This window comes from Polyodon spathula, chromosome 50 (assembly GCF_017654505.1).
Source record: "Polyodon spathula isolate WHYD16114869_AA chromosome 50, ASM1765450v1, whole genome shotgun sequence".
Taxonomy (NCBI): Eukaryota; Metazoa; Chordata; class Actinopteri; order Acipenseriformes; family Polyodontidae; genus Polyodon; species Polyodon spathula.
The window spans coordinates 2,086,926-2,114,648 of NC_054583.1; the positions used below are offsets into that span (position 1 = coordinate 2,086,926).

At 44.6% G+C, this 27,723-nt stretch overlaps 3 protein-coding genes across 3 annotated transcripts in view; 2 read left to right on the forward strand and 1 right to left on the reverse strand.

Annotated features, from left to right (window-relative positions):
* rusf1 (RUS family member 1) overlaps positions 1-7,698 on the forward strand; it is a 10,085-nt gene extending 2,387 nt beyond the window's left edge. Inside the window, exons 3-17 of the mRNA XM_041238742.1 lie at positions 590-737; positions 1,360-1,437; positions 1,523-1,637; positions 1,762-1,807; positions 2,403-2,435; positions 2,717-2,822; positions 3,032-3,133; positions 3,248-3,318; positions 3,712-3,896; positions 5,004-5,146; positions 5,240-5,247; positions 5,337-5,344; positions 5,762-5,923; positions 7,027-7,107; positions 7,338-7,698. Of these exons, the coding sequence (XP_041094676.1) occupies positions 590-737; positions 1,360-1,437; positions 1,523-1,637; positions 1,762-1,807; positions 2,403-2,435; positions 2,717-2,822; positions 3,032-3,133; positions 3,248-3,318; positions 3,712-3,896; positions 5,004-5,146; positions 5,240-5,247; positions 5,337-5,344; positions 5,762-5,923; positions 7,027-7,107; positions 7,338-7,435 (1,384 nt within the window). The 3' untranslated portion in view covers positions 7,436-7,698. The remainder of the gene's footprint in view (positions 1-589; positions 738-1,359; positions 1,438-1,522; positions 1,638-1,761; positions 1,808-2,402; positions 2,436-2,716; positions 2,823-3,031; positions 3,134-3,247; positions 3,319-3,711; positions 3,897-5,003; positions 5,147-5,239; positions 5,248-5,336; positions 5,345-5,761; positions 5,924-7,026; positions 7,108-7,337) is intronic.
* Positions 7,699-9,181: 1,483 nt separating this feature from the next.
* LOC121306872 (B-cell CLL/lymphoma 7 protein family member C-like) lies at positions 9,182-16,653 on the reverse strand. The gene is made up of 6 exons (XM_041238855.1): positions 16,415-16,653; positions 13,158-13,236; positions 11,223-11,334; positions 10,893-11,081; positions 10,117-10,199; positions 9,182-9,227 (listed from the first exon to the last, which is right to left on the reverse strand). The coding sequence occupies exons 1-6, from the start codon at positions 16,504-16,506 to the stop codon at positions 9,192-9,194; spliced, it is 591 nt and encodes a 196-aa protein (XP_041094789.1). The 5' UTR covers positions 16,507-16,653; the 3' UTR covers positions 9,182-9,191.
* Positions 16,654-25,270: 8,617 nt separating this feature from the next.
* On the forward strand, positions 25,271-25,910 carry LOC121306816 (cardiotrophin-2-like). The gene is made up of 2 exons (XM_041238744.1): positions 25,271-25,299; positions 25,490-25,910. Exons 1-2 carry the CDS (start codon positions 25,271-25,273, stop codon positions 25,908-25,910), a joined length of 450 nt encoding a protein of 149 aa, XP_041094678.1.
* The last annotated feature ends 1,813 nt before the right edge of the window (positions 25,911-27,723 follow it).

Genomic DNA, 27,723 nt, shown 5'->3' on the forward strand with positions numbered 1-27,723 from the left:
TAAATAACCCCTCTACCCGAATAATAATAATAATAATATAATAATAATAATAATAATAATAATAAATAATAATATTTATTATTTACCCCCCATTAATATATATTACTAATTAATAGGATGTAAATAGCATCTTTTAAATATTGAGAACTGAAATATCATTTTGTACAAAATAAATATCTTCAATAACCCTGCACACGTGTCTATTCAAGGTGCTTTTTTATTATTTTTATTTTGTAAGATTTGTATTATCACAATGATTTGGATAATTAAGAAGTGGTATAAATGAAGCAAGTGCTTAGAGCTCAATTCACGTGTTTATTGCTTTCAGTTGAAGGGCAGCTTCAAAACCCTGTCCCTCCCCAAAGTGTTCCCGAATTATGGGGCCGGGTGGCAACCCTAGCTGAGTGGCACTGTTGCTTGCTGCTTGCTAATATAAAGACAGTGTATCTGTCTGTAAAGGACCGGATATTTAGGAACGCAGCCCTTGTGTGTGTCTAATTACAGCTGCATAATAATGAACTGCAATTTATTTAAACCCGGTCTGATTGTTGTTTTCTCCTCCGTTCGCTGTGGCGTGCTGTTCCTGCAGGATGGATAGAGAGAAGGAGGCAGTGCTAGCCACGGAGAGGTATGGCTCCAGGGAGAGGTGGAGGTACCGGGAGAGAGGAGGAGAGATGGAGAGAGAGCGAGAGGGAGGAGAGGGAGAGAGAGCGGGCTCTTTCGTCAAGGTCTTTACGGTGAGTGTCGGCGTGGCTGTCTAGAATCTCATGCTGTCTTGTGTTGAAGTGGGTAAATGTCTTTCAGTGTTTGCCATTGAATTGACACTGAAGACACTGAGAAAGACTTCTAGTGGAAACGTTTGCCATTGAATTGACACTGAAGACACTGAGAAAGACTTCTGTTGAAGCTGGGTTGGTCTCTCCTCTCTGTGTTGAAGCTGGGTTGATGTCTCTCCTCCTCTCTGTGTTGAAGCTGGGTTGATGTCTCTCCTCCTCTCTGTGTTGAAGCTGGGTTGGTCTCTCCTCTCTGTGTTGAAGCTGGGTTGATGTCTCTCCTCCTCTCTGTGTTGAAGCTGGGTTGATGTCTCTCCTCCTCTCTGTGTTGAAGCTGGGTTGATGTCTCTCCTCCTCTCTGTGTTGAAGCTGGGTTGATGTCTCTCCTCCTCTCTGTGTTGAAGCTGGGTTGATGTCTCTCCTCCTCTCTGTGTTGAAGCTGGGTTGATGTCTCTCCTCCTCTCTGTGTTGAAGCTGGGTTGATGTCTCTCCTCCTCTCTGTGTTGAAGCTGGGTTGATGTCTCTCCTCCTCTCTGTGTTGAAGCTGGGTTGATGTCTCTCCTCCTCTCTGTGTTGTCTCGTTCAGAGCGTGTTCCTGCCTCAGGGATACCCGGAGAGTGTGAGTGAAGATTACCTTCGATACCAGATGTGGGACACACTGCAGGTGAGAGAGAGGGGGGAGGGGAGGGTGTGTTGGGTTAGGTTGTGTTGTGTTGTATTGTGTTACAGTGTAGTCTGTCTCTCCCCAGGCATTCTCCAGTAGTCTCACCGGCACCCTCTCCACTCAGGCCACCCTCAGAGGGGTAGGGGTAGGGAGCACTGAGGCCAGCGTCGCCGCAGCAACCGTCACCTGGATACTGAGAGGTAGGGCCTGTCTGTCTGTCTCCGTGTGTGTGTCTTTCTCTGTCTCTCTCCCCTCTCTCTCGCTCTCCTCTTGCGCTCTCTCTCTCTCGCGCTCTCTCTCACCCTTCTGTTCTGTTTATTTCAGACGGCACTGGAATGCTGGGTAGAATCCTCTTCGCCTGGGTCAAGGGGTGAGTCTGGCGATGTCACAGCTCCCTGTTTACACCTTAGCGATTGCTGCTAGGGCGGTGACATCACCAATGTCTTCCAATCCGCTTCGAAGTACAGTTTGTGAACACAGGGGATGGGAATCGGACTCCCGCTGCACAGCGGTGTGATCCACTCCTGCTTTCACTAGGAGTTTAATAATCAGACTCCCGCTGCACAGCAGTGTGATCCAGTCCTGCTTTCACTAGGAGTTTAATAATCAGACTCCCGCTGCACAGCAGTGTGATCCAGTCCTGCTTTCACTAGGAGTTTAATAATCAGACTCCCGCTGCACAGCAGTGTGATCCAGTCCTGCTTTCACTAGGAGTTTAATAATCAGACTCCCGCTGCACAGCAGTGTGATCCAGTCCTGCTTTCACTAGGAGTTTAATAATCAGACACACCTGAGCTTGTTAGCTAGACACACTGGGGTCTGATCAAGCTGGTAGTAAAACCTGGACTGGATCACACCGCTGTGCAACAGGAGTCCGATTCCCAGCCCTGTGATTTTTTTTTTTTTTTTTTTTCTGAAGTAACTGCTGTGATGTTTTATTTGTGTTTTTTTTTGTTTTTTTTCAGAAGCAAATTAGACTGTGATGCAAAGAAATGGAGGTAGATCTTATCAGATTTTATCAGTGTAGCACAAAGACTCAAGAAAACTCAAACTATTTAATATTATTTATTTTCCCCTCTCCTGTCTCCTCTTTCTTCTCCTTCTCCTCTCCCCTCTCCTCTGCCTACATGCCCCTTCTCTCTTTCTCTCCTCTCTCACCCTCTTTCCTCTCCTCCCTTTCTCCTCTTGCCTCTCTCCTCTCTCTCTCCTCTTTCTTCCCTCCTCTCTCCTCTCTCTCTCTCTCTCTCTCTCTCTCTCTCCTCTCTCCTCTTTCTCTCAGGCTCTTTGCAGATGTTCTCAATGACGTCGCGATTTTCATGGAGATTGTGGCTCCAGCCTTCCCAGCATGCTTCACTCTCATCGTGTGCAGCGCGGGAGTCTTCAAGGTTCGTGTTCCTGCTGCAATATTTCGGCGTCTCTCGTGAGAAGAGAATCAGCTTCCGATGAATGAGTACTTCTTAAAGGCCCCCTCTCTCTCTCTCCTCTCTCTCTTTCTCTCTCTGTCTCTCTCTCTCTCTCTCCCCCCCTCCTCTCTCTCTATCTCTGTCTGTCCCTCTCCCCCCTCTCTCTGTCTCTGTCTAACTCTCTCCTGCAGTCCCTGGTTGGAGTGGCAGGGGGCGCCACGAGAGCCGCTCTGACGGTGCATCAAGCGAGACGGGACAACATGGCCGACGTGTCTGCTAAAGATGGGAGTCAGGTGTGTCTGTGTGTCTGTGTGTCTGACTGTACACCAAATCTTTGTTTACTGCTGTGTGTGTGTCACTGTCTCGGTCTCTGCTTCTCTGAGTCTCTGGCTTGGCGTTTCCTGCAGGAGACTCTGGTCAACCTGGCCGGGCTGCTGGTCAGTCTGCTGCTCATCCCCCTTGTGACCGACAGCACTGTGTGAGTATAGAGCAAAGCACAGAGAGGCCTGCTAAAGCATAGGGAAAAATTGTAAAGCACAGAGAGGTCTGGTAAAGCACAGGGAAGCATTGTAAAGCACAGAGAGGTCTGGTAAAGCACAGGGAAGCATTGTAAAGCACAGAGAGGTCTGGTAAAGCATAGGGAAGCATTGTAAAGCACAGAGAGGTCTGGTAAAGCACAGGGAAGCATTGTAAAGCACAGAGAGGTCTGGTAAAGCATAGGGAAGCATTGTAAAGCACAGAGAGGTCTGGTAAAGCATAGGGAAGCATTGTAAAGCACAGAGAGGTCTGGTAAAGCATAGGGAAGCATTGTAAAGCACAGAGAGGTCTGGTAAAGCATATTGTAAAATAAAAAACTCTCTCTCTGCACCAGGTTGACCTTTGCCCTCTACTTCCTGTTCACCTGCCTGCACCTCTATGCTAATTACCAAGCGGTGCGTTCCGTCGTCATGGAAACCCTGAACCAGGCCCGCCTCTCCATCCTGACCGACCAATACCTGCGAGATGGGCGGGTCCTCTCCCTGGCTGCAGCCAATCACAGAGAGCCAGTACTGCCAGGTCAGATTATAAACACATATATATATATATATATATATACAGTATACATTATATATGGGAAGGCTACCAAGTAAATGTGTGATGTTTAAAACAATGATAAATACACAGGCAGTCCTCGCTCTTACAGTTGGTTCTTGAAAGTGCCATGTGTGTGTGTGGTACTCCTAGCAGGAACTGCGATCACCTGAAGTGAAGCCCCTCGTTGTCGTTCGGTTTCGTTTTGAGTCCTTTGCTCTTATAAGAGGTTAAGAGCAAATGAATTAAACACAAAACAGTTACATGCATTTAAAATAAAAAATAAAAAACCCGCTAGACTGAGACTGACCAGCGGGTCAGGGTCAGGGTCAGGGTACCCGTTTTCAATGAAATATATATAGATTTTCTTTCCAGCTGTTTTTCAATATTTCATACACAAAAGGTTTAACTAGTAAGTAGCTGGATTCCGACAAAATCACAGCGTTGCACGCCCCCCCCCCAATCACGTGTGGCTACACCTGTTTAAATAACACACCTGTCTTTTTTTTATTTCATTGTTCAACATCCAGACAACTTTTTACACTTCTAACTTTTTATTTTTTTTTTAAATGTCTGCTTCGGAGCTCTCTTGAAATGTCTGCTCTAGTGCCCCCCCCGCCAGTGTCAGGATTACAGGCCCGCGTTGTCAAAACAGGCAGCACAGCGAGAACGATCCGGGATTTACATTTTTTTTTTTCTAGCGAATTCAGAGGACAGATCACAAACCACCCCCAGGGCACTAGAGCAGACATCGTGAAAAGAGCTCTGAAGCAGGCTTTACAGTTTGAAGCGTAAAACGCTGTGGGGATGTGAACAATGAAAAAAAAAACAACAGGCACGTTATTTAAGCGGTCGTAGCAGAGCATGGGAGGCGAGTCGCGCTGTCTTTTCCCAAACCCCGCTGCATAAACTTTAAAACTGTTTTGAAAAATGTCTGTGCGTCTGTCCGTCCTCCTGACTCACTTTCTGTTTGTCTTTGCAGAGTTTCGGATGTATATCACTAAAACCGCTTGTCCGATCTTGTGTTGACCTTTTCAAAACTAAAACTGGCTGCTTTTTTTTTTTTCTTCTTCTTTTCTGATTGGTCGACAGACTTCAGGAGGCGCGTCCAAATCAGATTGGGGGTGCGGCTTGGAGACATTGTGAGCAGGTGGGTACCCCAAAAAGTAGAACCCCTGAGGACAGCCCCCCTGAGTTTCAATAGCCATAGTTTTATATATTATACTGGACTGTGGCTCCAGCAATGATTCACACAGCCCCCCCTGAGTTTCAATAGCCATAGTTTTATATATTATACTGGACTGTGGCTCCAGCAATGATTCAGACAGTTTCTTCCGTAAAAACCCGTCGTGCAGTACTTCAGTCGCTTCGAAAGCTTCCCTTTAGTTTTTTCATATAGTAACAATCATATCTTCCTCTAAGAAGGAGAGAAGGTGAGTGGAGCTTGCTATAGACGCCACTGTGTTGGGTAGCTGCTGTAGTTCTGTCCAGGGTTTTATATCAGTGTTATACAGTGCGGTCCTGCCAGCATTGCCCTGTGTACAGCACAGCACAGCCAGGCTCTGCCCAGCACACAGCAGGCAATGCCAGCGCACTAGATTACAGCTTTCTATAGACGCCACTGTGTTGGGTAGCTGCTGTAGTTCTGTCCAGGGTTTTATATCAGTGTTATACAGTGCGGTCCTGCCAGCATTGCCCTGTGTACAGCACAGCACAGCCAGGGTCTGCCCAGCACACAGCAGGCAATGCCAGCGCACTAGATTACAGCTTTCTATAGACGCCACTGTGTTGGGTAGCTGCTGTAGTTCTGTCCAGCTCTGTGTGTTCACTCACAGCTCTCTCTGTCTCAGTGTGTGTGTGTCTGAGCACTGAAGCTACTCCTCAAGATGAAATCCAAGCCTCTTTCCACTCTCACCTCCTCTCCTCCCTGCTGCTGGATACTGGGAGCAATGGGAGCAATGGGCCGCTGACTGGGGAGCAGAGAGACCAGTGGAGGCACACAGTCCGAGCAGGTGAGAGACACTGTTTTTAGCTACCTGAAGATCACTGAGGGTATAGTGAGCACGCTGTGGTCCCATTCTACCAGCCTCGCCCCATTGCAGCTGCCCTATACTTGTGCTGCCATTGTCCCTCAGTGTAATACAGAACCATTATTGCAGTGCCACTGTCTGTCTGCATTGCCATTGAAGATCATTGAGGGTATAGTCAGCACACTGTGGTCCCATTCTACCAGCCTCACCCCATTGCAGCTGCCCTATACTTGTGCTACCATTGTAGTGTAATACAGAACCATTGCAGTGCCACTGTCTGTCTGCATTGCCATTGAAGATCATTGAGGGTATAGTTGGCACGCTGTGGTCCCATTCTACCAGCCTCGCCCCATTGCAGCTGCCCTATACTTGTGCTGCCATTGCCCCTCAGTGTAATACAGAACCATTATTGCAGTGCCACTGTCTGTCTGCATTGCCATTGAAGATCATTGAGGGTATAGTTAGCACACTGTGGTCCCATTCTACCAGCCTCACCCCATTGCAGCTGCCCTATACTTGTGCTACCATTGCCCCTCAGTGTAATACAGAACCATTATTGCAGTGCCACTGTCTGTCTGCATTGCCATTGAAGATCATTGAGGGGGTTAGCACACTGTGGTCCCATTCTACCAAGGGAACCCCATTGCAGCTGCCCTATACTTGTGCTGCCATTGCCCCTCAGTGTAATACACAATAGAGAATTCAATATGTTAACAAGGGAACATTATTCAGCAGCTTTCACTGGACTCTATGAAGCTGAGGGAGTTCATTCTATATAGAGGGGGTGCAATTCAATATGTTAACAAGGGAACATTATTCAGCAGCTTTCACTGGACTTTATCAAGCAACATGTGTTAATTCTCTATAGTGGCGGATGCAAAATTTTTGGCCAGAGCTGTATATAATTTTTAGTTCTTTTTTTTAAGAAATAAACATTTGGTTATTTTTGGAACTAGCTAACTAAGTAACTAGCTAGCCCGCTAACTAACTGTTCAACCAATATTGTGACTAACTAGCAAGGAAGTGACTTTCCTCACAAGCTAGTTATCTGATGAACTGACTCGCTGTGTTTCTTCTCTCCTCAGCTGGGCAGGGAGAGGGGCTGTGGGCTCTGCTCTCTGAAACACACTGTTTTGTGGACAGAACCTTCCCAGATTTCCTCACAGGTACGAGAGAGTCTAGAACAGCCTAGAACAGCTCAGAACAGTCTAGAACCGCTTTAAAAAGTCGGATTCCGAGGTTAAAGGATTGCGAAGAGGATGCCGTTTTGTCATTTTTCTTTTTGATGAAGCAGAGTGCACTGAAGGTTGAAGTCGGGGAGAATTGAAGGGAATATAGATTGATACTTGAAGTGAAACCAATTCTCTCTCTCCCTCTCTGTCTCCCCCTCTCTCAGCTCTGCAGAATGCTGGCTGGCAGACTGGTCGCACGTTGCTGGACTGGGATGAATGGAGAGTGAACTGGGAACCAGTCCCTCTGAAAAAAATACTGTGAAGAGGGGGGGGACGGGGACGGTGGCAGTGTGTGTGATTGTGCAGGGCTGGAAATCAAACTGCTATTGCACAGCAGTGTCATCCATTCCAGGTTTTACTACCAGCTTGATCAGCCCCAGTGTGTCTAGGTAACAAGCTCAGGTGTGTGTGTGTTACAGGGTCTACTCGCAATCCTTCATTAAATTTGCCGAATGAAGGATTTATAGACACATTGAATACCGTCTGTATCCTTTACATTGTTTTTGAGAATAAAATAGGATTGAATACACAGTGTCAGCGTTGTTATTTTTACCTGTTTGAAATTCTGTTTTTATAGTTTTATATATTATACTGGACTGTGGCTCCAGCAATGATTCACACAGCCCCCCTGAGTTTCAATAGTCATAGTTTTATATATTATACTGGACTGTGGCTCCAGCAATGATTCACACAGCCCCCCTGAGTTTCAATAGCCATAGTTTTATATATTCTACTGGACTGTGGCTCCAGCAATGATTCACACAGCCCCCCTGAGTTTCAATAGCCATAGTTTTATATATTACACTAGACTGTAGCTCCAGCAATGATTCACACAGTCCCCCTGAGTTTCAATAGCCATAGTTTTATATATTATACTGGACTGTGGCTCCAGCAATGTGTCATTAGATTTGTGTAAAAGACAGACAGACAGCGCAGACTGTTGCCCGGGGTGTGCACCCCAAGCAGGGGGTGTAACCTCCAAATAATGAACCACGTTTTAAAGGGGAGGACACTTATTTGTGATTTTCTAAATTTCTTTTGTGTAGCTATACAAAACCATCATCATTATAACACTAAAGCACAATTAAAAAAATTGTAACACTGTTAAAAACAGGCATATTTCCAGGAGCACTGGGGGGAAAAAACAAACAAACCAAAAAAAAAAAAAAAAAACATTTAAATCTCAATCTCCCTCCTGCTCGTTCTGCGCCACGCTGCAAGGTCCAGATTCTCTATTTTATCTCAAGCAAGTTTCATCACAGTCGGATAAGATCTTCTCTAGAACTACAGCTCCCATCACCCCTCGCAAGCAGGTCTGGTGCAGGGGCATGCTGGGAGCTGTAGTTTGTATTCTCAACTATATGCATTTTAAATACCACTTTTTTTAGGAGACTGAGGTGGAAAGGGAGAGGCGCAATACTGCGGTGTGTCCACTAGAAGCTGTCGCGAGTCTTGCTGGAAGGGGAGAGAGGGAGAATGGAGGATGCAGTATTGGGTTGTGGCCAAGCAAAGGGGGCTAGACTTTATAAAGAACTGCAGCTCCTGTCATTATTATTATTATGAGACTCTTATCGAAAGGGAGTGCACTACGCATCAGCTGCTGCAGAGTCTCTTCCAATAGGGCCTCGTTTGTTTTGCGTCTCGTCCAAAGGACGGAGCCCAAGGAGGTGAAGCGACTCGCTCAGGGTCTCGCGTACAGGGAATCAGTGGCTTAATATGGGTCGGGGTTTATATATATATATATATATATATATATATATATATTTTTATTTTTTTTTTTTTCTTCGAACGTTTAAACGTTTTTTGCAAAACTTTTTGGGACTCCTCTCCTCATTTTTGGGAAAGGGGGGGGGGGGGGGGGGGGGGGGGCATGGTACTGCTAGCCGGTATGGTTCCCCGGTGCAGAAGCGTCCTGAGGGGGGGGCCTGGGCAGGAATGGGTCTTCGCTGGGATCCTGAGACCTCTGACGCTGCTGCTGTGCATGACGATGACTGCTGCTAGGAAAGGAGTTGCTGCTTTCACCAGCAGAGGGCTCCAAGACCCACACTGGAGTCCTGAAGCAAGAGAAGCACGTTCATTCACGCACGGAAAACAGGCACTCAGAGGCTGGACCATTTATCTGAAACTGGATTGAAACGTCCCTTACAAAAGTTTACCGTCTAAGTTTGCACAGTAATGTTGCAGTCTTCCCATGGTGCTTTACAATGCTTCCCTGTGCTTTACAATGCTTTACCACACTAATTTACCACCAGACCTCTCTGTGCTTTACAATGCTTCCCTGTGCTTTACCAGACCTCTCTGTGCTTTACAATGCTTCCCTGTGCTTTACCAGACCTCTCTGTGCTTTACAATGCTTCCCTATGCTTTACCAGACCTCTCTGTGCTTTACAATGCTTCCTTGTGCTTTACCAGACCTCTCTGTGCTTTACAATGCTTCCCTATGCTTTACCAGACCTCTCTGTGCTTTACAATGCTTCCCTATGCTTTACCAGACCTCTCTGTGCTTTACAATGCTTCCCTATGCTTTACCAGACCTCTCTGTGCTTTACAATGCTTCCCTATGCTTTACCAGACCTCTCTGTGCTTTACAATGCTTCCCTATGCTTTACCAGACCTCTCTGTGCTTTGCAATGCTTCCCTGTGCTTTTCCAGACCTTTCTGTGCTTTACAATGCTTCCCTAGGCTTTACTAGACCTCTCTGTGCTTTAGTGCAGCAGCATGGGAAACTTATCAGCTACATTTTTCATTAAACTCCAAGGCAGTGGTGTGTAATTTAATGTTTACCTAACATTATTTCTGCAGGCTTCGCTCCACTTCATGAAGTAAAATGATTTCATTCTATATAGAAAGGGTTGCAAAACTTTTGGCCAGAGCTGTATAAACAGGGTGCCCCGTCATTGTGTTTCTCGGGCAGTAGCTGGTTAATATTTTGGGGTCCCCCACCTTGTGCGCTGGAGTCTCTGGGAGCGAATCTTCTTTAAACAGCAGAGGGGGGTCCTGGGAATGTTCGGACAGAAGAGACGAGTCTAGAAAGGGAACAAAAAACACAGGAGAGAACAACGATTCATTCCAGCGCTTACTGTTGTGCCGGGCAAAATAAATAAATATTTTTCAGTGAAGAAGTTAAACTTTATAAGGGTTAGTCTACCTCTCTATGCTTTCCAAAGCTTCCCTATGCTTTACCAGACCTCTCTATGCTTTCCAAAGCTTCCCTATGCTTTACCAGACCTCTCTGTGCTTTACAATGCTTCCCTATGCTTTGCCAGACCTCTCTGTGCTTTACAATGCTTCCCTATGCTTTACCACACCTCTCTGTGCTTTACAATGCTTCTCTATGCTTTACCAGACCTCTCTGTGCTTTACAATGCTTCCCTATGCTTTACCAGACCTCTCTGTGCTTTACAATGCTTCTCTATGCTTTACCAGACCTCTCTGTGCTTTACAATGCTTCCCTATGCTTTACCAGACCTCTCTGTGCTTTACAATGCTTCCCTATGCTTTACCAGACCTCTCTATGCTTTACAATGCTTCCCTATGCTTTACCAGACCTCTCTGTGCTTTACAATGCTTCCCTACGCTTTACCAGACCTCTCTGTGCTTTACAATGCTTCCCCATGCTTTACCACACCTCTCTGTGCTTTACAGTGTTTCACTGTGCTGTATTACTTGGGGAGGGGTGATATTGTATTACCGGGGGGGTAATGCTACATGATACTCACCCTGCAGGGGGCTGGTTGGCGGGGGCTCCTGTCCCAAGGTAGGGGGTTGCGGTTCCTCTGCTCTGCCCACGGGGGGCGCAGTGTTTGGGGAGGGGGCTCGGCTCCTCTCCGGGGAGGGGCTGGGGCTGCCGCTGCTGTCCCCCTTCGCTGGAGAGGCCTCCGAGAACGAACTCTGATTGCTGTTCTCATCTACAGACAGGACAGCACAAAATGGACAGAATTCTGTTTGAAATGTTTCCCATTGAACGGGTGGGCCTGTCTCAAGGTAAGAGTCACCACGGCAACAAAATGAGAGAGAGAGAGAGAGAGAGAGAGAGAGACGCTACCTACCGTTGAGATCCATTATAAGGAGGGCGGGGTTGTGCTTAAGCCCCGCCCCTCTAGGTCTCTTCTCTCTCTCAGTCTGCCTCTCCATTGGACCGTCAAGCACTCTGGACTTCTCCTATTGGAGGGGGGAAGAAAAAAAAACACATGAAGCTGTGTAGCTCAGCAAGATGGGAGGGAGAAGAGCTGGGGAGGGGTGGGACTCACCCTCCTCTCTTCTCGGGCGAGAAGAGCCACCCTCTCACCCTGGGGGGTGTCGACCCCCCCACTCGTGGGAGGACCCTCCCACTGTCTGACCCCCCCACCCTCTCACCTCCCAGAGTGGGAGGGTGAAGAGCTCACCCTCCCTCTTCTGGACCAGAGTGGGAGGGAGAAGAGCTAAGCTGGGGGGGGGGGACCCTCTCTTGAGACTTTCTGGGGGAGAAGAGCTGGGGGGGGTGAGACCCCCCCACCCTCTCACCCTCCCACTTCATGGGACCCACGAGGGTCTCACCTGGGGGGGGGTGAGAGAGAGGGGGTTGAAAGAGCCACCCTCTGGGAGAGGAGAGGGTGGGTTTCTCGAGCTGGGGGGTGGGAGAGAGTGGGAGGGTGAAGAGTGGGGGGGGGGGGGGTGGGAGAGTGGGAGGGTGAAGAGCTGGGGGGGTGCGAGAGTGGGAGGGAGAAGAGCTGGGGGGGGTGGGAGAGTGGGAGGGTTGAAGAGTGGGGGGGGGGTGGAGAGTGGGAGGGGAAGAGCTGGGGGGGGGTGACTTCTGGAGGGTGAAGAGCTGGGGGGGGGTGGGAGAGTGGGAGGGTGAAGAGCTGGGGGGGTGGGACCAGGGTGAAGAGCTGGGGGGGGGTGACCCCCCACTTCTGGGGGGTGCACCCCCACCCCATTTCAAAATTTCAATATTTAACAGCGTATATTGCAAAGGGTCGCACAGGTGTGTGTCCAGGGCAGCACAGGGTTACAAGTGCAAGCTTCATATTGAAAAACGAGTGTAGCTTATACCGTCAAGTGCAAATAATAACACTGACTAGAATCCAATATGAACTAGGATGCGTGTATAAGTAATAAACCTGCTAGAATACAATATGAACTAGGATGCCGTGTATAATAATAAAAAAAACCCAAGCACTGCTAGAATACAATATGAACTAGGATGCCGTGTATAATAACAACACTGCTAGAATACAATATGAACTAGGATGCCGTGTATAATAATAACACTGCTAGAATACAATATGAACTAGGATGCCGTGTATAATAATAACACTGCTAGAATACAATATGAACTAGGATGCCGTGTATAATAATAACACTGCTAGAATACAATATGAACTAGGATGCCGTGTATAATAATAACACTGCTAGAATACAATATGAACTAGGATGCCGTGTATAATAATAACACTGCTAGAATCCAATATGAACTAGGATGCCGTGTATAATAATAACACTGCTAGAATCCAATATGAACTAGGATGCCGTGTATAATAATAACACTGCTAGAATCCAATATGAACTAGGATGCCGTGTATAATAATAACACTGCTAGAATACAATATGAACTAGGATGCCGTGTATAATAATAACACTGCTAGAATACAATATGAACTAGGATGCCGTGTATAATAATAACACTGCTAGAATACAATATGAACTAGGATGCCGTGTATAATAATAACACTGCTAGAATCCAATATGAACTAGGATGCCGTGTATAATAATAACACTGCTAGAATCCAATATGAACTAGGATGCCGTGTATAATAATAACACTGCTAGAATCCAATATGAACTAGGATGCCGTGTATAATAATAACACTGCTAGAATCCAATATGAACTAGGATGCCATGTGGAGGGGAGAGGGGAGGAGAAGGAGGAGGGAGGGGTGGAAGAGGAGGGGAGAGGGGTGGAGAAGGTGTAGCTATGGGGAGGGTGCCTCGGTCCTGTTCGGTACCTCATCTGTGGGGTCTATGATAGGGACCCATTTGAAGATTCGAAGAGAAGTTTCTCCCACAGTCACCCAGCGCTTCTCCCTGCAAAGAAACACACAAACACAGTGCTCAATACAAAGCCATCATATCCAATACAATTCAGATCAATGCTACCCAATGCAAGGTGTTTGTTCAGTTCAGTAAAAATTAATCCAATTCTGTGCAGAAGTTCTGTTCTGTGCAACTCAGGGTGATGCAATTCCATTCCAACAAACATGTTTTTGCAAAGGAGTTTCCAAGAATCACTGCTTTGCTATACCCCCTGGAAAAAACACAGCACAGAGAGGATAAGGAACCAGCCCCCTCCTCAAAGCACAGTGAAGAGAATGAACCAGCCCCCTTCTCAAAGCACAGAGAAGATAATGAACCAGCCCCTTTCTCAAAGTACAGAGAAGATAATGAACCAGCCCCCCTTCTCAAAGCACAGAGAGGATAATGAACCAGCCCCCTTCTCAAAGCACAGAGAAGAGAATGAACCAGCCCCCTTCTCAAAGCACAGAGAAGATAATGAACCAGCCCCCTTCTCAAAGCACAGTGAAGATAATGAACCAGCCCCCTTCTCAAAGCACAGTGAAGATAATGAACCAGCCCCCTTCTCAAAGCACAGTGAAGATAATGAACCAGCCCCCTTCTCAAAGCACAGAGAAGATAATGAACCAGCCCCCTCCTCAAAGCACAGAGAAGATAATGAACCAGCCCCCTTCTCAAAGCACAGAGAAGATAATGAACCAGCCCCCTTCTCAAAGCACAGAGAAGATAATGAACCAGCCCCCTTCTCAAAGCACAGTGAAGATAATGAACCAGCCCCCTCCTCAAAGCACAGTGAAGATAATGAACCAGCCCCCTTCTCAAAGCACAGTGAAGATAATGAACCAGCCCCCTTCTCAAAGCACAGTGAAGATAATGAACCAGCCCCCTTCTCAAAGCACAGTGAAGATAATGAACCAGCCCCCTTCTCAAAGCACAGTGAAGATAATGAACCAGCCCCCTTCTCAAAGCACAGAGAAGATAATGAACCAGCCCCCTTCTCAAAGCACAGAGAAGATAATGAACCAGCCCCCTTCTCAAAGCACAGAGAAGATAATGAACCAGCCCCCTTCTCAAAGCACAGTGAAGATAATGAACCAGCCCCCTTCTCAAAGCACAGTGAAGATAATGAACCAGCCCCCTTCTCAAAGCACAGAGAAGATAATGAACCAGCCCCCTTCTCAAAGCACAGAGAAGATAACGAACCAGCCCCCTTCTCAAAGCACAGAGAAGATAATGAACCAGCCCCCTGACAGAGAAGATAATGAACCAGCCCCCTTCTCAAAGCACAGAGAAGATAATGAACCAGCCCCCTTCTCAAAGCACAGTGAAGAGAATGAACCAGCACCCTTCTCAAAGCACAGAGAAGATAACGAACCAGCCCCCTTCTCAAAGCACAGAGAAGATAATGAACCAGCCCCCTTCTCAAAGCACAGAGAAGATAATGAACCAGCCCCCTTCTCAAAGCACAGATAACGAACCAGCCCCCTTCTCAAAGCACAGAGAAGATAACGAACCAGCCCCCTTCTCAAAGCACAGTGAAGAGAATGAACCAGCCCCCTTCTCAAAGCACAGCGATATTCTATATTAAATTCATGGTTTTCGCTAGTATAATTTAATATGCAAACTTGTATTATTTTTTTTTTTTTCAAATTCTGTACATATTCCCTATGCCTTATTATATTAACAATAAAATACTTTCAACTACAAAATAAAAAGATATAGCAACTGACCTACAGAAGCCTCTAATTCCAGTATTTTAAGACAGTAAATACAGGCCTATGTTTAACGTTCATACAGTAACTTACATCATTAATTTATTTCAAGTCAAAACATGTCTGTGTGTGAGGTAACTATTAAAATTATATTTAATCGCATGTATTGTGAAGGACGTGTATATAATTAACTTAAAATATTTTGCACCAGTTTCGCATGTACCTTTTGAAAAGTTCCCCATAGTAAAAGCACAGCAAAGTGTAATGAAGCTCAGAGAGGTCTGGGAAAGCATTGTAAAGCATAGGCAAGCATTGTAAAGCACAGAGAGGTCTGGTAAAGCATAGGGAAGCATTGTAAAGCACAGAGAGGTCTGGTAAAGCATAGGGAAGCATTGTAAAGCACAGAGAGGTCTGGTAAAGCATAGGGAAGCATTGTAAAGCACAGAGAGGTCTGGTAAAGCATAGGGAAGCATTGTAAAGCACAGAGAGGTCTGGTAAAGCATAGGGAAGCATTGTAAAGCACAGAGAGGTCTGGTAAAGCACAGGGAAGCATTGTAAAGCACAGAGAGGTGTGGTAAAGCACTGAGAGGTCTGGTAAAGCACAGGGAAGCATTGTAAAGCACAGAGAGGTCTGGTAAAGCACAGGGAAGCATTGTAAAGCACAGAGAGGTCTGGTAAAGCACAGGGAAGCATTGTAAAGCACAGAGAGGTCTGGTAAAGCACAGGGAAGCATTGTAAAGCACAGAGAGGTCTGGTAAAGCACAGGGAAGCATTGTAAAGCACAGAGAGGTCTGGTAAAGCACAGGGAAGCATTGTAAAGCACAGAGAGGTCTGGTAAAGCATAGGGAAGCATAAAGCACAGGGAGGTCCGGTAAAGCACAGGAGGGGTGGTAAAGCATAGGGAAGCATTGTAAAGCACAGAGAGGTCTGGTAAAGCATAGGGAAGCATTGTAAAGCACAGAGAGGTCTGGTAAAGCACAGGGAAGCATTGTAAAGCACAGAGAGGTCTGGTAAAGCATAGGGAAGCATTGTAAAGCACAGAGAGGTCTGGTAAAGCACAGGGAAGCATTGTAAAGCACAGAGAGGTCTGGTAAAGCATAGGGAAGCATTGTAAAGCACAGAGAGGTCTGGTAAACGTTATTAATAAACACGTCAAACCAGTTGAAGATAGGGTAAATGCACAGCCATGAGAAAGCACAGTAGGGAAACTGCAAAAAACCAAAAAACCAAAAAAAACCAAAAACGAAATAATAACTTGGTCAACTCTTAATAGTTTTAAGGTACTCGAGAGTAAGTTTTAACATCTTTGTTGACAATTTCCGCGACCGCAGCGCATGCGTGGATATCACATTCCCTCCCTAACCCGAGTTTTCAAACAGCTTCAAACTTTATTTTGGTTTTTGGGTTTGTTTTTTTCTTCAAGCCTCACTCTTCACTTTAATTGCATTTTTTTTTTTTTTTTTTTTTTTCACTCTCACCATCTGCGGACTTTGTCGATTACAGCCATAAATTTTTTGAAATCATCCTTCGCCCTGCTGCGCGTCTCCGCCCGAACCGTCCTGCCCGACATCTCGCTGGATATTCTGTACAAGAATAAAGACAGAATACTACTTTATATATACAGATATAGATATAGATATAGATAGATATATTATTGTCAGGAGGAGGAGAAAGAAAAAAAAATGGCTATTTGAATATCCTAATTTCCTTTCCGATGTTACCATGTGAAAAAAAAAAAAAAATATATATATTTTTTTTTTTTTTTAAAATAAATGTCTCCACCTGTCGGAGTGGATGAATTGTGTAGAGACTGTATTCATTTTAAAATGTCAAACTTCACACTGACAGGCCGCCTGTCTATCTGTCTGATACCCGATTCCATTGGTAGAATAATAACTAATACGAAGTTGCTATTTTGTATTGGAAAACAGACCTGTTTGTACGATAATTCATTCTCCTTATGCCATTGGTTATTACTATTTCATGTATTCTGCTGCTATCCTGTGTTCTGCTCTTTCCACTGTATTAATGCACTATTTCATGTATTCTGCTGCTATCCTGTATTCTGCTCTTTCCACTGTATTTAATGCACTATTTCATGTATTATGCTGCTATCTGTATTCTGCTCTTTCCACTGTATTTAATGCACTATTTCATGTATTCTGCTGCTATCCTGTATTCTGCTCTTTCCACTGTATTTAATGCACTATTTCATGTATTCTGCTGCTATCCTGTATTCTGCTCTTTCCACTGTATTTAATGCACTATTTCATGTATTATGCTGCTGTCCTGTATTCTGCTCTTTCCACTGTATTTAATGCACTATTTCATGTATTATGCTGCTATCCTGTATTCTGCTCTTTCCACTGTATTTAATGCACTATTTCATGTATTATGCTGCTATCCTGTATTCTGCTCTTTCCACTGTATTTAATGCATTATTTCATGTATTATGCTGCTATCATGTATTCTGCTCTTTCCACTGTATTTAATGCACTATTTCATGTATTATGCTGCTATGTATTATTCTGCTCTTTCCACTGTATTTAATGCACTATTTCATGTATTCTGCTGCTATCCTGTATTCTGCTCTTTCCACTGTATTTAATGCACTATTTCATGTATTATGCTGCTATCCTGTATTCTGCTCTTTCCACTGTATTTAATGCACTATTTCATGTATTCTGCTGCTATCCTGTATTCTGCTCTTTCCACTGTATTTAATGCACTATTTCATGTATTCTGCTGCTATCCTGTATTCTGCTCTTTCCACTGTATTTAATGCACTATTTCATGTATTATGCTGCTATCCTGTATTCTGCTCTTTCCACTGTATTTAATGCACTATTTCATGTATTCTGCTGCTATCCTGTATTCTGCTCTTTCCACTGTATTTAATGCACTATTTCATGTATTATGCTGCTATCATGTATTCTGCTCTTTCCACTGTATTTAATGCACTATTTCATGTATTATGCTGCTATCCTGTATTCTGCTCTTTCCACTGTATTTAATGCACTATTTCATGTATTCTGCTGCTATCCTGTGTTCTGCTCTTTCCACTGTATTTAATGCACTATTTCATGTATTATGCTGCTATCCTGTATTCTGCTCTTTCCACTGTATTTAATGCACTATTTCATGTATTATGCTGCTATCCTGTATTCTGCTCTTTCCACTGTATTTAATGCACTATTTCATGTATTCTGCTGCTATCCTGTATTCTGCTCTTTCCACTGTATTTAATGCACTATTTCATGTATTATGCTGCTATCCTGTATTCTGCTCTTTCCACTGTATTTAATGCACTATTTCATGTATTCTGCTGCTATCCTGTATTCTGCTCTTTCCACTGTATTTAATGCACTATTTCATGTATTCTGCTGCTATCCTGTATTCTGCTCTTTCCACTGTATTTAATGTACTATTTCATGTAATGCTTGCTATTTGTGTTTTTTGACGCCATTTTCCGGTAGGCACTATTCCGTTTTGCCCTATCTGTTCTTGTACTCCCTGTAATTGTATAATTATATGTTTTCTCGAGCCATATTGAAGTATTATGCATTTTCTTGTATTTATTGCATCTTGTAAAGCGTTTTGTATGGGATTCCATATTCCATATTCCATATTCCATAACTCGATATTGCAGGAGCAGCAGAACCACTCGATATTGAATTGTAAGGGCAAAAAGCCGTTCATGCCCCCAGTCACAAGCCCCGCCTGCCCCATGCCCCACTGTCACCCAGCCCCAAGGTAAGACATTTTTAAAGTGAAGAATTTGCCTGAAATGAGACAAGCAGTTACTTGCAAATGTTAAAAAAAAAAACAAGGTTTAAATTCTACATGCATATTCAACTAGGCAAGACTGAACTAGCTGACAGAATTTGAATCCAGGTGTCACAATCCACTGTGGAAGCATCGTAAAGCACAGAGAGGTGTCTGGTAAAGCACAGGGAAGCATTGTAAAGCACAGAGAGGTCTGGTAAAGCATAGGGAAGCATTGTAAAGCACAGAGAGGTCTGGTAAAGCATAGGGAAGCATTGTAAAGCACAGAGAGGTCTGGTAAAGCATAGGGAAGCATTGTAAAGCACAGAGAGGTCTGGTAAAGCATAGGGAAGCATTGTAAAGCACAGAGAGGTCTGGTAAAGCATAGGGAAGCATTGTAAAGCACAGAGAGGTCTGGTTAAAGCATAGGGAAGCATTGTAAAGCACAGAGAGGTCTGGTAAAGCATAGGGAAGCATTGTAAAGCACAGAGAGGTCTGGTAAAGCATAGGGAAGCATTGTAAAGCACATAGAGGTCTGGTAAAGCATAGGGAAGCATTGTAAAGCACAGAGAGGTCTGGTAAAGCATAGGGAAAGCATTGTAAAGCACAGAGAGGTCTGGTAAAGCATAGGGAAGCATTGTAAAGCACAGAGAGGTCTGGTAAAGCATAAGGAAGCATTGCAAAGCACAGAGAGGTCTGGTAAAGCTTAGGGAAGCATTGTAAAGCACAGAGAGGGATGGTTATTATTATACACAGCATCCTAGTTCATATTGGATTCTAGCATTGTTATTATTATACACGGCATCCTAGTTCATATTGGATTCTAGCAGTGTTATTATTATACACGGCATCCTAGTTCATACTGGATTCTAGCATTGTTATTATTATACACAGCATCCTAGTTCATATTGGATTCTAGCAGTGTTATTATTATACACGGCATCCTAGTTCATATTGGATTCTAGCAGTGTTATTATTATACACGGCATCCTAGTTCATATTGTATTCTAGCAGTGTTATTATTATACACAGCATCCTAGTTCATATTGGATTCTAGCAGTGTTATTATTATACACAGCATCCTAGTTCATATTGGATTCTAGCAGCGTTATTATTATACACGGCATCCTAGTTCATATTGGATTCTAGCAGCGTTATTATTATACACGGCATCCTAGTTCATATTGGATTCTAGCAGTGTTATTATTATACACAGCATCCTAGTTCATATTGTATTCTAGCAGTGTTATTATTATACACGGCATCCTAGTTCATATTGGATTCTAGCAGTGTTATTATTATACACGGCATCCTAGTTCATATTGGATTCTAGCAGTGTTATTATTTTCAAGCACGACTATAAGCTACACGTGTTTCATATGAAGATTGCATTGTAACCCTGTGCTGCCCTGGAACACACTGTGTGAGTCGCCTGGGATAAAGGCGTCTTCCAACCTAAGAAGGACTAATTATATAATCATACTAATTAATATTATAAATAATAATAATAATAATAAATAATAATAATAATAATAATAATAATAATCAAGTTAAGATTACATTTGAAGCGATCTATTATTGAAGAGCTGCAGTTTCAGTGTGTTACAATATCATTGAGAGCGTGGGAGTGATACAGACTGGGTAAGAATTCCTGTTATCTTCTGGGGCACTGCAAGGGAGGAATTCTCTTTGTTCAGCACGAACTGAAAAATACATTTAAACAAAAGAAAAGGATTATATACACTGCCAGTTCTGACTCGTCCTGTTTATTTTGTTTTAAGCCTTTAGTGATGGCTTATCTCTATTGTATTATAACTAATCCCGAGACGAGAAGATTCAGATTGAGTGCACATTTATTTTATTCTGAAGGATAATTGTTTGTATTGTTGTGAATAGTTTTTCTCCCTTATTAAGAAAGTCCAATTAGGGTCCCACAACAGAGAAGGTCAGGGGGTCAATCTCCTTTTACACCTGGGACCTCCACATCGGATCTGAGCTGTCGCCCCCCCGGGCACGATCAGAAATGATTCACTGAGTTCATTTATTGTTGGTTTTACCTTAGTAGCTGACAAACGCATTCACTTAACGCGTGAATTGTACCAGACCTCTCTGTGCTTTACAATGCCTCCAATGTTCACGGATTTGGTACCAGACCTGCCCTTTACAAGGCCGCGAACCTGTCGACTGCCTTTATTGAACACATGGGTTTAGACTTTTAAAAAAAAAAAAAAAAAAATAAAAAGTTTCTCAAAAAAGTGTTCTCAGCTTCTTCCAAAGTTACAAATCCCCAAGCTGTTCGAACAATTAAAACGGCCTAATTAAGCAAGCTGCCAGTTCAGTTAAGTTTAGTTAAGTAACCGAGAGCTCGGTTGGTAGGTGGGTGCGGGGGGCCGTCCCGGAAGGAGGAGGGGGAGGTACGGCATTTTGACGAGGGAGCTGTGATAAATCTGGAGAAGTTAAAAAAAATAAAAGATCCCGACACGCTTGCTGTGCGGATCGGGTACGAGAGAGCGTGTGTCCGAGGTGCAGTTTTGGTTTTGCAATTCGATATACGAAAGTACGGCTGGCCTTCATGGAAGTGATAAGAGGTATTTGAAACTGATAGCAAAGTTACAGCGTTGTCTAGATATATGTATTTCTCCTTTTCTTTTGGCTAGACTTGTGGATTCCAATCGGAGTTTAAGCAAAAAAAAAAGCAATCCGCCTCATTTGCCTAATTCATAGCTGACGCAAGGACTAAAAATAATATAGTCCTTCTATATCGGATTATACGTCTATATAAGGAGAGAACATGCGTAGCTAAACGCAAGCTAGGACCCAGACACGGGGGAAAAATATATATATATATATATTCTAAATATTTTATTTGTGTTTTTGTGGGTAAAATCTGAATTTAAAAGTCGGTCGGTTATTTTAAATGCGCCCTTTGCTTGCACTGACCAGTAAACCCGTTCGTGGGCTCAATATTTTGATCTGTGTTATAGAGCTAGCATTTTCCAGTAGAAGTGTTCAGAAAAGAATGTTACTGGCAGACAGACGGCAGTCTCGGTAAAGATATAGACTCACATGCTTTTACTAAGCTCAAGAATGTCTCTTTTAAATGGGGCTGAGCTATCCGTAACAGTACTGATGTGTTTTAAACAAACAAGCTTAGAAAAGTCTACCGTGATAGATCTGCTTTTCAATGCTTCCCTATGCTTTACCAGACCTCTCTGTGCTTTACAATGCTTCCCTATGCTTTACCATACCTCTCTGTGCTTTACAATGCTTTCCTATGCTTTACCAGACCTCTCTGTGCTTTACAACACTTCCCTATGCTTTACCAGACCTCTCTGTGCTTTACAATGCTTCCCTATGCTTTACCAGACCTCTCTGTGCTTTACAATGCTTCCCTATGCTTTACCAGACCTCTCTGTGCTTTACAATGCTTCCCTATGCTTTACCAGACCTCTCTGTGCTTTACAATGCTTCCCTATGCTTTACCAGACCTCTCTGTGCTTTACAATGCTTCCCTATGCTTTACCAGACCTCTCTGTGCTTTACAATGCTTCCCTATGCTTTACCAGACCTCTCTGTGCTTTACAATGCTTCCCTATTCTTTACCAGACCTCTCTGTGCTTTACAATGCTTCCCTATGCTTTACCACACCTCTCTGTGCTTTACAATGCTTCCCTATGCTTTACCAGACCTCTCTGTGCTTTACAATGCTTCCCTATGCTTTACCAGACCTCTCTGTGCTTTACAATGCTTCCCTATGCTTTACCATACCAGATTCACTCTGTGCTTTACAATGCTTCCCTATGCTTTACCACACCTCTCTGTGCTTTACAATGCTTCCCTATGCTTTACCAGACCTCTCTGTGCTTTACAATGCTTCCCTATGCTTTACCAGACCTCTCTGTGCTTTACAATGCTTCCCTATGCTTTACCACGCCTCTCTGTGCTTTACAATGCTTCCCTATGCTTTTCCAGGGCTCTCAGTGCTTTACTAATTCATAATAAACTGCAATCGAGGATTACTCGTGTACTGGTATTTGTGTGGACTGCCGTTTGCCCTATACAGCCGCTGCTAGTGTGTCCCAGTTAAGAGACAGCACAGCGTGCCGCCGCTTCCTGTGTCCTTGAAAGCGCTCTGCGTGGGAGATCGCGGCTTCCAAGCTCCGGCTTGTCCGATCGGCGAAAATAAAATAACAAAAAATAAACAAATAAATAGGTAGAAGGTCGCTGGGAACCGCTGTTTATTCGTGAAAGAATGACCTTCTGCGTGACGTTCTCGGGCAGGGTTTATCCAGAGTTAAAGAAAACAACGCAGTGATTTTTTTTTGTTTTTTTTTTTGTTTTTTTTTTGGCCATGCCCAAATTTCATCGCTGGGCACGCGCCAAGCCAAGCAATACATCTCAGTGTGTTTGTGTGGTGCCGTGTGTGTGGTGTGTGTGTGTGTTGTGTGTGTTGTGTTGTGTTGTGTTGTGTTAGCTTAATTAACAATTAAGCATGTTGCGTAAATACGCACACGTCCCGCAGGGGGGAGGTAAATCTACAATCAAGTCCTTCACATAACGCGCGGATTATAGTTTACAGCAGCGCTGGAATCCAGCACGATAGATAATCCGTCACAGTTTTGTTTTACTTGCAAACGAGAAAGCTGTCGCACAAAATGTACACAGAGATGAGCTCTGTGCAATCCACAGTCGCCTTTGCTGTTTCATCCAGTAAATATCCCTGTGTTGACTTTTGAAGCGAGGCTGTGGGGAGTAAATGTGTGATTTCCGGCTAAATCGCTTCCCATGCCTTGCACAGAGGGCAGTGTAAAGGAATATCCGCTGGAAAGGGTGATTCAAGGGCATTTGCCATGTACTCTCACTTTTCACTTCCAGAGCTCGGCAACTCTATGAAATCAACCCACCTTCAACTCTAACACAACTCCAACCTTAAGCAACCCAGCCCTAAAAACCTAACCCTAGCCAAATACCTAACCCATGATCACCCGGTCGTCTCGGGCAGCTCCTTCGCACAGAGGTGTCTTCTTTTGCGGGGGTTTGGGTTGACGACGCGTGGATTCCCAGGATCTATTCAGAAGGAATGCAGGGGGAGGGTGGGATGGAGGAACGAGTGGAGCCAGGAAGGCGATTCAGAGACTGGTGCGTCCGAGACTCTGCACAGCTACGTGAAATACACAACGCGTGTGCAGTTTAGAGACCCTTGCATTCAAGGTTGAAGGTGGAATTCTTTGGTTCACTGCATTTTAATGCAAAACAAAATCACGAAATGAAATGTGCAGTTGTACGTGTTAAATCCCTAACCATGTGATCCCCCCCCCCCCACACAGGCCGAAAAAGGTTTTTAGGGGGGTATCCAGTGGACCCTTCGCAATCCGGACATTCATCATGTCATCCAACAGACCCACAGCCTTTCCAAACTGCTGCTCAGCATTTCCCAGGATCTGCTGAAGGAATATGTAAGAGAGAATTCCAACATTTCCTGCATACAGTTACTAGTTTGGTTGACTAAATTAACCAGGAATCTCCTTGACCAGTGCGGTGTATGTGAAGTTGGGTTTGCCTATATAAGGACATCTGGGATCAGTATTATTAATTCTAGGAGGCTGTGTGGTCCAGCGATTAACGAAACAGGCTTGTAACCAGCAGGACCAGAGTTCAAATCCCAGCTCAGCCAGTGACACTCCCCTGTCCAAGTGCGCCCCGTCATATGTAATTAAGAATCACTTTTTCGCCTTCCAGTTACTAGGTGGTGACATTTTTACCGGGAAGTCCTTGAGGCGGTGTGTGAGTTGGGCTCTGCAGCTGATGCTAAGGGACACACGCAGGTCTCGCTTATTTCTAGGTGGCTGTGTGGTCCAGCGATTAACGAAACAGGCTTGTAACCAGCAGGACCAGAGTTCAAATCCCAGCTCAGCCAGTGACCCCCCCTGTGTGCGCCCCCGAGCGAGTCACTTCGCCCGGAGGAACCCCACGACTTTTTGGGTGAGGCGTTGTTGTGAGTGGCTCTGCAGCTGATGCATAGCTCACATGCCCTAGTCTCGTAAAAGCGCTTTGAGTGATGGTGGAACCACTGTGAAAGGCCCAACTATATACAACCCTATTATTTACTTATTATTCTTCTGTACGTTCTGTATATATATTTTACCCGTGATGGGATGGAAAAACGCTATATAAAGATTATTATTATTATTTCAGCAGTGTGATCCATTCCTTGTTTCACTAGGAGTTTAATAATCAGACTCCCGCTGCACAGCAGTGTGATCCAGTCCTGCTTTCACTAGGAGTTTAATAATCAGACTCCCGCTGCACAGCAGTGTGATCCAGTCCTGCTTTCACTAGGAGTTTAATAATCAGACTCCCGCTGCACAGCAGTGTGATCCAGTCCTGCTTTCACTAGGAGTTAATAATCAGACTCCCGCTGCACAGCAGTGTGATCCAGTCCTGGTTTTACTAGGAGTTTAATAATCAGACACACCTGAGCTTGTTAGCTAGACACACTGGGGCTGATCAAGCTGGTAGCAAAACCTGGACTGGGTGACACTGCTATGCAATAAATGACACTGCTGGCAATGGTGGAGTCTGACATACCACTCCTGATGTACTAGTATATCTGTTCAATATATATTTAATTTTTACAGAATCAGGGAACCATGTTACTGTTTTTTTTTTTTTTGTTTTTTTTTTTTGTCCCCCCCCCCCCCCCCCCACCCCCCCCCCCCCCCCCAGCCTGCGTTTGGGGTCTTTGTTTATCCCCAGGAATGTCACGTGCGTAAGGGTGATCCATTCAGCCAATCAGACTTCCGTCCGTCTCCCTCCAGCCGACCTGACCTGCCCAAACCACTCCCCGAAACGTGGCACTCGCTCACGGATGGCCAGCGCCTCGCTGACAGCTTCGCCGCTCACTCTCTGTTCTCCCATCACCTGTGTCACACGCAGGAGGAGCAGAAGGAACTGAACCCGAACGCGGCCGCCCTGCACTCGCTGCTGGACGCCTCTCTGAACCGAACCTACCACCTGCTGGCTAACATCAGGGCCGTCATGGACAACATGGGCCTGGCGCCGCAGGAGATCGAACCACCGCTGCCCTGCAACGGCACTGCCTTCGAGCAGAAAGTTAGAGGTTACTGGGTGTGTGAAGGGAGCAGAGACTGGCTGGAGAGAACAGAGAGAGATTTCGCATCGCTGGTGGACAAGTTACCCAATTTCTGAACGCCTTGGACTGAGGAAAATGACCAAGATGGGGAGGGGGTTCAGTTTCAATATTCCAGGCAAATTTCCTGTGAAAACGACTACAGCACCTACTATAGAAAGCTGTAATCTAGTGTGCTGGCATTGCCTGCTGTGTGCTGGGCAGAGCCTGGCTGTGCTGTGCTGTACACAGGGCAATGCTGGCAGGACCACACTGTATAACACTGATATAAAACCCTGGACAGAACTACAGCAGCTACCCAGCACAGCGGCGTCTATAGAAAGCTGTAATCTAGTGCGCTGGCATTGCCCGCTGTGTGCTGGGCAGAGCCTGGCTGTGCTGTGCTGTACACAGGGCAATGCTGGCCAGACCGCACTGTATAACACTGATATAAAACCCGGGACAGAACTACAGTGCTACTATGGCGAATAGCCAGAAATTTGTAATTAAAGCTAGTGGTGCCTTGGCATAATCCGCTCTGCTGTGTGCTGGGCAGAGCCTGGCTGTGCTGTGCTGTACACAGGGCAATGCTGGCAGGACCGCACTGTATAACACTGATATAAAACCCTGGACAGAACTACAGCAGCTACCCAACATGGGCGTCTATAGAAAGCTGTAATCTAGTGCGCTGGCATTGCCCGCTGTGTGCTGGGCAGAGCCTGGCTGTGCTGTGCTGTACACAGGGCAATGCTGGCAGGACCGCACTGTATAACACTGATATAAAACCCTGGACAGAACTACAGCAGCTACACACCTGCGCCACACATCAATCTGAATTCGTTCCTCTTTTGAATAAAGGAAAAACACAGCCAACCCTAACACGATCCCTGACTTCGTGAAGCGCGCTGTTTATTGGAAACTGTGTCTTATTGCACAGCACCACTTTTAAACAACAATAGGATATATATAGTACTATTAAATATGATAATATATGTATATATATATATACATATATGCGCCACATATATATATATTAATATATATATACATATATATAATATATATATATATATCTCATATGTATAGTATGACTTCGTGAAGAGCTATTTCTTAGTTGGAAACTGGTCTTATTGCACGCCGCACCTCAACTGTTAATAACATAGCCTTATAGCTATATATTTATATATTTATATACCTATATATACATAGGTATTATAGCTATATCATATATTACTGGAATCGAGTTGCAAGAAACACTTTCTAAAACCCTTATTAAACATATCAGACTAATATATAATATGATAGATGAACTCCGCATGTTTCAACTATTTGTACAAGTAAGTCGAAACAAATTTTAGGAAATGTAGTATGTGTACTCCAACTGGATAAGCTATAACAAAAATGTGGGAGACCGATGTGAGAATCATGCACAGGTAATAGCCAATCAAACTGCTAATAAATTACTGGAATCGAGTTGCAAAGAAACACTTTCTAATCACCACTTTATTACACCACATATCAGCTGAGGAAAGAATTGTATGAGATTTTGTACTGATCCGTTTTCCGCGCCGCGCCGGCGCTGTCATACGCCGGCTTTCTGGTGGACAGTACCCCCTGCCTTGGCCCCCTCTGTGTCTGTCGGGTATGGCAGCCAGCTATTATTGGTAATCCGGCATCGAGGTTAGAAAGGAATTTAATAAGCTGTGTTTCCAGCCGCTTCCTTTTCTAATAGGGTAGACTGGCTCAGGATCCTGTTTAGGATAAAGTAATTAAGAGGTCGAGTCGAGAGAACGGATTTTAAAGGGATGGATCAGCGCTCCTCCGCACGCACACACAGCAAAGTCAGATTTTATATGCCGTATATTAAATAAATATGTATTATGTGAACCTCCA